This window comes from Apteryx mantelli, chromosome 21 (assembly GCF_036417845.1).
Source record: "Apteryx mantelli isolate bAptMan1 chromosome 21, bAptMan1.hap1, whole genome shotgun sequence".
NCBI classification, from domain to species: domain Eukaryota; kingdom Metazoa; phylum Chordata; class Aves; order Apterygiformes; family Apterygidae; genus Apteryx; species Apteryx mantelli.
In genome coordinates, this window is record NC_089998.1 from 9,374,126 (window position 1) to 9,386,267 (window position 12,142).

Sequence of the window (12,142 nt, forward strand, 5' to 3'; positions counted from 1 at the left end):
GCTCGGTGCAAGTAATAGTAGCAAAAAAGAAAAAAAAAGAAGGGAGGCAGAAACCCATAGACAAGCCTTTTTTGCCTGTTGAATTGCTCCCTCTCCATCCCCCTTCCTGCTCTTGGGAGAGGTTGCCTTAGCCTCCTGCTCGGCTCTATCCCTGACCTTTCTCCCTGCCTGCCCTGGGAAATGTATTCAGCTGTGCGTCTGACTTAGCAGCTCCAAGTTCCTCTGCTGGCTTGCCTTGCCTACCAAATGCCTATTAAAATAGAGAAAGAGGAGGGGGGAAAAAAAGCGGCATCGTAATTCCAAGGCTGCATCGGGCTTCTTGCAACGGCAGCCTGGCCCTCCTGGCTCCGGTCGGTGCTGTTCGTCAAGGACTGAGTGCGTCTAATGAGCCTCCGCGGCTCGCTGGTGAGGAAGGGAGGGAGGGAGGGAGGCGCGCGGCTCCCTCCCTCCCTTTTCCGCCGCTTCGGGCCTCTGAGCGGCTGCTCTGTAACGCAGAAACGTTCCTGCCCTTTTGCAGCACCTCCTCGGAGAAGATCCCCCGTGGCTGAGCGAACGGTAAATCGCGGCACATCGTGCCTGCAGGGCAAAAGCCTCGTAGCTGCCTCGATTTGAGGAAACTGAGGCAGAAAAAGGCTGGCTGCGTCACGCGGGGGCCGGCGAGCAGAGGAGCGTGCTGGCGCCTGTCCCAGCCCGTTTCGTTTCGGGGCCCCGGGCGGCCTCGCGGCCCTGCTGCGGCCCCTCTCCGGGAGCCGGGCCGTGGCCTGAGCACCGGGAGCTGGTGCCCGGGGCCGCGAGCCCCCGCTGCCGTGAGCGAGCCCACCAGGGCCGGGGCCAGCCCTCGCTCCCTCCGTAAAACGGAAACAAGCAGGGGATCCCAGAGGGGGAAAGGTGCTGGATCCGGAGCGCTGAAGTGCAAAGCGTCGCTGTTGATCCTGGGATGTTCCTGCGACGTGGAAGTAGGTCTGCAAACCGGGTAACTCGGTCTCTTTTAGCACCCGCCACGGGCGCTGTACTTGAAGCAGGCTCTGGTGTGGATAGATACCAGTGTCGGCCAGAGCGGGACCACCCAGACCATGGTCCTCCGCGCCCAGATCCCTGCTGCACCCCACCCCACATCACCTCTCTTTAACCCTTCTAAAAGAGAGGGAGCGAAGCATCCCGCCCTGTCTTCATGGGTTGCTCTCGTCCAGGCGCCGTTCCCATCCCAACAACCCGCTCCGCTCCCGGGGGCGCCGGGGCTGCTCGTGGCGTGAGGCCTCCGCCGGCGAGGCGCCCGCTTCTTTCCCCGGTGCGCCGGGATGCTTTAGACGAATTGGCGAAGTCCGACTATCTGCCTTGGATTGGCGTCAGCCGTGTGCGTGCATGCGTCTCGCTGGCTGGCGAAGTCATCTGAGGGCTGTTAGAGAAATGAGAAGCCGAGCTTTGATCTGCCTCTGTATTTGGTGTTTAAAACAAGGCCTTTTATAAGGGAATATTAGGTATTCTGAATCTGTTACATGTGAGGCAGCTTCACTTTGATCCTCTGCCGTCTCCGGAGGCAGCAGACACTTATTATTTCATGGGGAACTAAACGAAATGCAGAAGGAAATTCGGGCATGGTTCGCGGTGCCTCCGCCGGAGCCCTCGGCAGGCGGGGAGCACGGGAAGGGAAGCGCGTCGCCGCGTCTCCACCGCGGCAGCCGGACACCGCGGATCACGGTCTGCCCCGACGCAGCTCTCCGGTTCGGCTCGCCTCCTCCCCGGCGGCGGCAGGCGTCGCGCTGAAGGAGGCGCCTGCCAGGAATCAAACGGGAGACAAGAGGCGATAAACCAAACGTGTCGTTTTTCGTTGCTTACGCTAGCAGGAGGGAATGATCGGTCTGTCCTGCGCCTCTTGCCGCTCGCCTGCGGCTTCGGCCTCCCCGCCCGTCCTCGGAGCGTCGCCCCTGCTCCCCTCTCTCCCCGTTCCCCCTCCGCCGTCGGGCCCTACTCGTGCTGTCTGAGCGCTGTCTCGCGCCGTCAGCCTTCCCCCGGCCCCTGCGGCCGGGCCTTTCCCGAGAGGAGGAGATCCGGAGCCGCTCGCTGCGGAGCTCCTGCCCCGACGGCCGGACGCGACACGGGCCGTCGTGGTCCAGGCGGGCGATTCGCAGTGCCCCGTGCGCAGGCGAGGACAGCCGGGCTCCCGCGCGACCTTGGCTTCCTCGAGGGTCTGGGTAACGCCGAAGAGCAGCGAGTCTCCTCTTTGCCGCCTGGAGCGCCCGGGTAGATCCGTCACCTTTTCCCCTCCGGCCGCAGTGCCTGGGCAGCCGCGGCCTCTTTAGCTTCCCCTGGACCGCGGTGGAGATAACGGCTGTTACATCTCTTCCTGGAGGCAGCGCGGGTCGACCTATTTATTTATTTATTTATTCATTTATTTAATTATTTATTTTTGATGGTATCTGATACAGCCCCAGCGAGTAATTGAGTGTTTGAGAGTGAAAAATTATCTCTCCGGCTTGGCCCTTATCTTGACAGCAAAGCAGCACTTTTAATTTAATTTTGCTCGGCGCGTGTGGGTAACAAATTTCACTAATCGCTCCGCTGTCGCCTTCCGCATGGTAACAAGCCTCCTGTTTCCCGGGAAGCGCGGCACCGACGCGCCGCCGGCGCTGGGTGCAGGAGGGCGAGGGTTAGCGCCGCTTGGGCGTAGACGGGCGTTTCGGGGCTGGTGCTTTCTGCGTCCGTGACGGGACTGATTTGTCTCCTTGCCGGAGCGGAGTGGGAGGAAGCCGAGGGCAGTTTACATCGCGGCGATGTTAGTAAATCTAGCCTGCGCATGGTGCTTCTCCATAGGGGAAACTGAGGCACAGTGCGGGGGGGACATACCCAGCAGCCGGGGAGCTGTTTGGGTGTGTTGGCCAGACTGTGCAGGGGACCGTGGCTCGACGTGAGCTGTTTTATAGCTTGTGATTACTTGGTCTCTCTTTCCTGTAGGGATATGTTTTCGTTATGCTGTATTGGAAATTGCCTGCCTCCTCCTCAAAATGAAGCCTTCCGCTCAGCTTGGCCTTTGTATTTATACGCTTAAAACTGGGACTCGTTTGGGGTTTAAAACAAAAAAATCAGGCCTTAATTCCAGGAGAAGTGCTTCCATTGATTTGCGTGAAAGCAAACTCCAGCGCAGGCAATCTCTGGCTTTAAATATATGGCTGTTTCTTTAAGGTGATTGTATCTCCACCGATTCAGCCCTGAGAACGTGAAAGCAAAACTGACTTCATTGATTTTAATTGTCCACGCCAAGAGAAACGCAAAAAAGCAGCAGCATAAACAGTCAGAGAGCAAACGGGCTTTGCTCAAATTCTTTTCCGCGGTGGCTGCCGGGGTCGCGTCCCCCTGCCCCATCGGCACAGAGCAGCACCTCGGTCGTCTTCGTTGTCCCCACCTCACCTTTCCTGTCCCCGTCCTTGCCCGGCCGTCAGGGCTTTTCCTTTCTCGCCGCTTGCCCCCGTCCTCCTCTTGGTGCCGTGTGCTTGCAGCGTGCCTCTGCAAGCCACAGGTGCTGTGTTTTAGCACCGGGGGGAGCAATGCTGGAAACAGGATAAATATGGAGCGAATACATTTATTCAAGGCATGAGGCATTACAACTCCAGAAGCGGATAGACAGCGGAGGCACCGGCTATTAGAGAACAACTAAGAGCTCTCCAGGCTGAGTGGCGCAGGCTGCTGCGCGGCAAAGGAGTTCAGGTGCTGAGTCCTTGACCTTGCCGAGCCCGGAGCGGATCCCGCCACCCTCCCTGCATTAGCTGCCGCGGTCCCTCGGCATCTTTGGCTCTCTCCTCCGCTCCCCTTTCTGCAACCCACCCCGCGCTGTAGCAAAGGACGCATTGGCTAATTGCTAATGGCTAATTCATAAATGTTAATAGTATTAATCTGGTTTGGAGTGGTCTTAGTGAGAACAAATCCTCAATTCCAAAGCATCTCATCTTCCCCTTCTGCTGCATGATGCAGTTGTTTTCCTCCTCCGTTTCTCTCCGTCCCTTCCTTTATCTGCGCTTTCTTCCTCTCTCTGCGTTCCCAGAGCTGGCCCGAAGGCGAGGGGGGACACCGCGCGCTGGCTTCCCTGGCTTGGGGTGAGCGAAGCTGCGACGTCGGGGCCCATGCAAGCCGTCGGGCTGCCCCAGCCTGCTGGCTGAGGGGCTGAGGCTGGAGACAGCCCTGTGCCCGAAGCTTGCGTCCAGGCAGCCTGGGGATATGGGAGCCGAAGGCTGGTGAGGACGTGGGAACCTGGATCCAGCCTGTAAATGTGCATCGCCTTGAGTCTTGGGGCTTGTCCAAGGCAGCGATGGAGAAGCTGCCTGCTTGAGGAGAGGTTAAAGGCCAGGGCTCGTGAGGAGGATATAGGGTGAAACGCCTGCTTGTAGGCTCAGCCAACTGCTTGGGCGCTGCTCAGGGAGTTTGTTGCGGTGCTGAGTGTCCCTGCCTGGTCCTGGGGAAGCTGGGTCTGGGCAGAGCACTCGGAGAAGGCGGGCAAAGGTGCCGACCATGGGGTGGGAGAGCTGTGGCCACTCGGAGAAGGTGGGCGAAGGTGCCGACCATGGGGTGGGAGAGCCGTGGCCGCTCGGAGAAGGCGGGTGACGGTGCCGACCACGGGGTGGGAGAGCCGTGGCCGCTCGGAGGAGGTGGACGACGGTGCCGACCATGGGGTGGGAGAGCCGTGGCTGGCTGGAAGGAGGAGGATTGCCATCCCATCCTGTGCAGGTGTCCGCTGCGGTGGAGAAAGGGGGACCGTCACCATGCGGAAGGGAAGGGGAAGATGTGGCCTGCCGGAAGGATGGGGAGGACTTTGTGACGGGGCTGAGGCTGCAGAGGAGGGATGGGAAACCAGTGGGGTGAGGGCGACTGCGGCCCCCCAGCACGGGTGATGCTCCATGGCGAGAGCAGCCCTCTGACATCGCTGTTAATCTTAATTGCTCTTTGATTTGATTTAACATGATCTCCCACTTGTAAAACACCTTGAGATGCTTCTGTGTGTGAGGGTGTCCTGGAAACGCTGTTGTACCACGTTAATGAGTCTCTGCTGGAACATAAAGCGGGATCATTAGGAGCGCTGAACTCGGCTGACGCACGTAAAGCGGCGGAGGGCTTCGGAAACAGCCCTCCCGCGAGCGCGGGGGCCACCGGGCCGGCGCTACGCCTCGGCCGCGTCCTTGCTCCTCTCCCTGGAGGCGGCTGCGTTCTGCCGGAGCCGCCGCTCGGGCTCGCAGCGCCGCAGTAGCGGCTCGTGCCTCCGCCGGGCGCGTTTGCATGCAGCACAGGCGACGGGCGCTCGGCAGCGCGTTGCTAAGCAGTTCGGGCGCTCGCTGTTCCTCCGGTTCGATTTCTATATCCCCGTCTTTCTTGGGCGGTGGGAATACATTTTAATATCCGAATAGCCTCGACGCATTATGCATTATGCTACGATCTCTGGGGGGGCGGGGGAGATTGCAAAGCACTTGGCGTTTAACACCCACATATGGCTAACACTATGGGCTGTGTGCTGATAAAGATGGGGTAATTAAAGTTTATTTTTTTATAGACTAATCTTCCAAGCATGTATTTATGAGCCTGATTTAGCAACATCATATTACCAAGAGCACAAGATATTTGTGTTGCTTGTAAATCCGTATGTGTTCAGAACATACCTTTTTTCTTTTTTTTAAATGGAGGTAACTGCCAATACCAAAAAGAAATGAGCTTGGACTTTTTTGTCCCCCCGCCCCCCTTGTCTTTTAGGTGGGCAGGGAGAAGTGTACAAAGCAGCAAATAATTAGCTGCACGAGGAAAGGATATTTCAAAGGAGACATGGTGTATTTTGACGGCCTGTTTGCAGCACGTTTACACCAGTGGCTTTGAATTTATCTTCATCTTGCAGCAGGTGCAAAATCTTCGGGGGAATTGGGTGCTTTGCAAGCTGTTTTTAAGCTGTCTGCAAAGGGACCCACACGTTCTCGAGGAGGTCGGAGACAGTCTAATTGGCAGCAAAGATTAAGTGGGAAAAAAATCCCCTGTCTGAAAGCTGGTGATGGCAGGAGCCTCCGACCACGGCTCTGGCTACTCGTACAGGGTCAGAGGCTTTGAAAGGAGGTTTTTATTTCTGAACTTCTCCTGTCTCCTAGTCTAATTAAGCTGTGGTTAATTGGATCTGTAGCAGGAAAAATCTCAGGTATGATTCTCCCCTAAAACCGAACAGTTTGCCTTTCATTTCTGCTTCTCTCACCTTTGCTCTCGCCAACTGGGGATCTGAGGCTGGGGGGGAGAGGTTATTTCTCCCTGATCCGCAAAGAAGTTATTTCTTCTTATTATTCATCCTTGGCGTGTGTCCTGCCGTCTGCTTCTGACCGCTTCTCCTCCGGCGTGGGCGGGCGCCGGAGCAGCAGGGGACACGGTGCTCCTGCTCGGTGCCCGCCGCGGCTCTTGGCGTTCCCCGCGAGTTCAGCGAACGCGTCCTTCCTGCGTGTTCGGAGGCGCCTGCCGGCTGCAGCAGGACTGCAAGTCAGCTAAAACGGTCCAAAACACATCTGGTTAGCCAAGCCTGTTTAATTAAAAATCTATAGAGAGAGATTGTCTCAATATATGATGGATTTATTAGAGCAGAGGAATCTGGAGAGCAAGCTGGGTCTCAGCCGTGCCCTGTGGACAGTGCAACAGTCTCGCACAGCTGCTCTGGACCATGCAGTGCCCAAACTTGGTTGCAGGGAGCTGCGCGCTGCAGGTCTGGGAGGTTCCTCAGTCCTAGTGTCCATCCGTTAACATCTTTCATTTCCCCCCGGCTTCCTCCTCTTGGTAAACCCTGGGCAAAAGCTCTGGTCTCCGGCGTCACGAGTCAGTTTGGTCAGTCATCGGCTGGGAGATGGATTCGGATACCCCCTGCGACAGGGATGGCATTCCTCATTTTGTTTCACATCTTGGACACGAAGCCCTGGCAAGCCTGTTGAGGTTTATTTAGTTAGCAATGGGTTGTAAAGCGTATGTTTGCCTGTGTTTTTAGAGGCCTGGCACTAAGCTGTTTATCTCCAGATGGGTGTTTAAACACAGTGCAGAAGTGCTTACACTGGAGCGTTAGTGGTCTGAAGAGCAGGCGATGGGACGGAAAACGAGAGAAATGTCCCTCTGTTTAAAGAGCGAGGGAAGGATCTGCTTTTCTAATAGCTTCCCTTCAAACCTGGCAGCAAGCTGGCCACGAGCAATAAAGAGCTGAACGGGAAATCCAATTTCTGTTCGAGCAGAAGTCCCGTTGTTTTGGTTCAGTTGGTCAAAGCCAACTTTGGGCCATTCTAGAGGTCAATAATTAGAGATGCGATGGAAATGAATGGGAGACGGAGGCCAGGGGGTTGGGAAGGTGGTTACATGAGACTTGTAGCACGTTGTCCCTTTTCTCAGGCAGCTGAGCTCAAATTCAGTGAACTCTAGCAGGCTTTTTGCTGTTTCAAGCTCCTATGCCCCCTTTCCTCTTAGTCACGCAGAAAGAGGCAGCCCATGGGGCTAGCGGGGAGGGGATGGCGGTAGATTGGGGCTCCCAGAGTTTACCTGGGCTTCGCTTGTGCTGCAGGCTGTTATGAAAATTACCATCATACCTGCGATTCAGGCTCTTTGTAAAAAGGGGATAATACTCACCTAACTCGTAAGGGATTTATGATTTAACGTTTGCAAAGCACTTTAAGACCCTGGATTGAGAAGTGATTTATAATGGTAAAATTCAGCATTCTCTAGTCTACTGTATGTCTGGCTGTGTCCAATTATCCTGATTGTAACTTTTTTTTCCCTTTTTTTTGCATTAGTAACGCCAACCAAAAGCAGGGTTTCACTGTGGCGGGCACAGCGTGCCCCACTAGAGGATGAGTTTGTGTCCCGAGGAGGTTCTGACTTATGCTGACCATATGGGTAAAGGGTGGGAAGAAAAAAGAGCATACCAAGGCGAAGGGCACGGGAGATCAGTGCTAAAAGCTGTGAATAGGAGTGGGAAGGTTTAGATGATGCGCGCACAAGGAAAGTAGAAGGTACTTCATAAATAATCATTCTGTATGCTCACGTTGGTCGTGGTGATGGGAGTGCTTCTCAACACGTCAGCCGCTTCCGTTGTCCTGCAAGTGCCAGCAGGAGCATCCACTGCGCAGGCTCCTTCCTACTGCAGAGGAGGTTTTTGCTGACGTCCTGTCTGTCCTGCAAAACGCAGGTGGTGTCGTGGGCTCAGCCTGCACGTGAATTCTCTGCTCTGGCACCGGTATTTCTAACACTGGAACTGATCAAATTATAAGGTGACGCGCCCGAGCACTAACTTGCTGGATGTATTTCCTGTTCAGTTTTCGAACAGATGCTTTCTAAATCTCGCCTTGCTGATGAGATAGCGAGTGGTGAGGGCAGGGAGCAAGGGGGAAACGTCTGGATCGAGTTCCAAAAATGTGTCCTTCTCTGAATTTGGAGCCAGGACGCAGTCAGGTCCGCTCGGTCATCCGAGCTGTCCCTTACCAGCCCGTGCAGTAGCTCAGGCTAACTGCAGGTTCATGCTCTCCGTTTGGCATTTCCATGCTCCCCGGATGGTTTTCGGGTGGCATGAAGCTGCCTCCCAAACCTCAGAGAAGGGAATCGGCCATGAGGTGAGGGGTGTCCATCGTTAAGTAAAGCTCGGTGCTGATGCAAGGTGTCGGGTTAGATAGCCTTGGGGATGAGCTGCTTGAAGCTGCTGCCACCTTCTGCAGCTCGAGACTGGCAGGGAGGGGAGAAGAAAAGGGGTTCCCAGGGGCCAGTCCCCTCGGGGCCACTGGGGACGGTCCCTTCGTGGGCAGTGGGGACCTGTTGATGAGGCAGAGAGGTGACCAGAGGATGGCTTGTCACAGTCACCGTATCAGTGGAGGAGATCTCACAGGGACAAGTGCTCGCTCTTGGCCTGTGCTGAGTGAGAGACTCTGGGACCCCCTGACGCCACCAGATCTCTCTCAAAAATCCTGTCTTTATCGCCCATTTTCATTTCCTTCCACTGTATAGTTAGCAATTCGGTCTGCCCACCAGACTGTAGTTGACCTGATTCAGTCGTCTTAACGCCTCCCAGTGCTGCAAGGGTTTCCCAGGGAGCATGTGACCTGCTGCCCGTCTGGCAGGACCTGCTGATGTTTGAGTTCCTTGCTCACGCATTGGTTTTCACTCACCTCCGTTTCCTTAAAAAAATTCCGAAGGAAATACGGTAAAATAGAAGCCATCCAACAGGCTTTGCTGGAGCCGTGTGTTGCTGGTAGCTGGGTGGTGGGAACTCCCCAGCCTCAGGGGCGCCTCCTTCCCCGAATTATTTCTCAGGTGCAGCCATCCCTTATCCTTGGCATCAGGCAGGTGGCCTTCAAGGCGGAGGAAGGCAATCTCGGTGTGAGCTGCATATCACTTGGAGGTCAGGCAAGGATTGGGATCTCTCGGTGCCAAGTTGGCCTGCTTCGGAGGCTATCTTTCTCTTGTCAGAAAATGTTGAGCTAGCAGTTGCAGAGAAACCTTTTGTGAGCTGGGTTTTGAAGATACCGTAAGCTTCTGTGACTGACAAAATGAAACTTTTTGGGTAATATCTCCTGCCTATAAAAAGCGTCTGGCTCTGTAGGTTGCTTTGTTGTTCATTATAGCCCCTGTGTGGTGTCTAAATATTTAGATATATATGTATAAATGATTAACACTCACTGGTGCTATGCAAAATCTACAGACATAGATTTTTCCTGGCGTTAAGCAAAGTAAATGATACCGTGATACAGGCAGCCCTTAGCTTTGGCTTGGTTATCTCTGTGACTTGACAAAATTCATCAGATAAACCAAGGCTGATGAAAACTGACTGCTGCTTTGCTGTGGGAGCCTGTCAGAAATGGTGAACAGCTCTCGGGAGCTTTCTTTCGCCCGGAGCCAGCCCTGAAACCAGGGCAGGGAGCAGATCTGTGTGGGGCACTCAAGAGTGCCCATTTCCTAGGTCCCCTGGAAAATATAGGTCCCAAGACTGATGTAACCCAGTGAGTTAAACAACATGTAAGTTTAAAAAAAAAAAAAAAAAAAAGTGATGGGAAAGCTGGAGATTGAAGACTTCAGAAGCTCTTTAAACGCTACTGAGCTATGTATTGCTTTTAAATGCCTGCTCTTCCCTGAGGCAGAGTGAGGTGGGATATCCTTCCAGCAGCATCAGTCATGGATGAGCCCGGCCTCATCCTCGCAGTGCGGTCGGCGGGGGAGAGGAGGTGTCATGAGGCTGATGGGGAGGAGAAGTTCTCAGCACTTGGAGCTTCGGGCTGGGGTGCGAGTCTTGGGTTTGAGTCTTGATTCCTCTGTGATTCGGGCTGGGTGTCTGCACCAGCTCTGTGCCTCAGTTTCCCTCGAGTCTGCCTTGCAGTCCCGCTGGGAGGGCGAAGCACTTCGGTGGCTGCGCATCCCAGAGAGTGGGGTGACTGGACCACTGGGATGTGTGTGCCTGTGCAGAGATGAAGAGAGGCCAAGAAAGCCTCTGATGCAGTTATTTCTTTTTGCCATGAGCCGCTCTGGATAGCTGGGACTGAGCTGGGCTGCTGCTTGCTCTTGCCGGGCATGCTGCTCTGCTGGCTCTCCATACCCACCGCTCTCTCTGCCTTCCAGGTTCAATGAAAAGCCCCGTGAACAAGACAGCTCTGACCCTCATTGCCGTCAGCTCCTGCATCCTGGCCATGGTGTGCGGCTCCCAGCTGTCCTGCCCGCTGACGGTGAAGGTGACTCTTCACGTACCTGAGCATTTCATTGCTGACGGTAAGACCCACCGGTGACTTAGACGCCTTTGCCCCATCAGGACTGTTTTGGATGTGGGAGTCCTTCACTTTGCAAGCTTTATAAACATCTCTGGGGGACCAGATCATGGGTGGTAAACTTTCCTCCTAGTCCTCAGGGGGGTTCTTCGCAGCATGAGCTTAACAGTGCAAAGGGTGTAGATGAAGGTTACAGCATCTATCTGGATGTCAGCAGCCCAACATTATTTTCCAACACAGTTCCACTGAAATCTGTGCCATGGTGCAAGGAATCGGTGAGGAATGTATGAAGATGGTTTGCAGGTCGTCTTGGGAAGGAGGAAGGTTGTCCTTTTAAGCTGCATTTCTGTTTTCAGTACTGGTATGGTTCAGCTCCTATCTCTTTCCCTTCGTCCCTGTCCCCACATCCATAGGCTTGGTGACCTTACACTCATTTCACACGGGAAACTGCCCTTGCTCTAGAGATCCTCTGCATTCAGGTGAAGGGATCCCTCTTCTCAGAGGAGCAAAGCGTGAACGTCTGTAGACCTGAGGCAGAAATCTCAATTGTGCCTTTTTTATTATTACTATTATTAATTGTGTCTGGGTATTCCTGTTTTCCTCTGAACTTGCTGATGAGCCCTGGGAAACCGCACAGATGCATTGCTCTCCTGCAAGAGCAAAGCTGTTTGTCCCAGACCCTTGTAGCTGTGCAGAGAGTGAAATTGCTAGTATCCGAGCAAAGGCAGAGATGCTTTGAAGAATTAGACAAGGGCTGCTGTCACTATTTATTGCTTTCTCCAACTGGACTCCTCGCGTTTGTTGTGTTTCACTGACCTTTTCCACATAATGTGCAGTGAGCGTCAAGTGCAAGTTTTCAGTAACATGAGGGCAAATTTCATTTTCTTCCTGCAGACGGGGCCCATTATTCAGTCGGTTCCAATTCTTCAGCTCCTGCGCTTGTCTCGCTGCTCGGGGCATGCTGAGGGTGCACCTTTTCTCTGCCAGAAATGTGCGGTGCAGAGCCCGGTGCATAACTGGCTGCTGGGGCGTCACCGCTGGCTGCACCGTTCTCGTGTAGACCGGGGCTGCCCATGGCTGTGGTGTCGGGATGGAGGGCAGATCCAGGGGGAATGACTGTGTTAGGGAGAGGTGGATGCTTAGAAAGCTGGGACAGCGTGTCGGCAGCAGAGTGTAAAGAGGGTCTTAAACCATTGCCCTGTGGTGGGGAGGAATTCTCCAACCTGTTTTAAGTGGGGATCAGCCCTGATAAGAGTGGTTTCTCCTTGGCCTTAATATGAATTCATAGGAAGTTCCCTGCACTGTAATGCAAATAGGGCACGTGCTCTCCCAGCCCTACCACAGACCTTCACCGGCAGCAGCTCCACAGCGGCAGCTCATTAAACACTCCTGCGTCTCTGCTGCAGCTGCAACGA

The 12,142-nt window shown here is 54.6% G+C and overlaps 1 protein-coding gene across 1 annotated transcript in view; it reads left to right on the forward strand.

Moving 5' to 3' along the window:
* Positions 1-12,142, forward strand: part of ASTN2 (astrotactin 2) — a 433,335-nt gene that overhangs the window by 156,255 nt on the left and 264,938 nt on the right. The window contains exon 6 of the mRNA XM_067309282.1: positions 10,585-10,731. Coding sequence (XP_067165383.1) covers positions 10,585-10,731 — 147 coding nt within the window. The remainder of the gene's footprint in view (positions 1-10,584; positions 10,732-12,142) is intronic.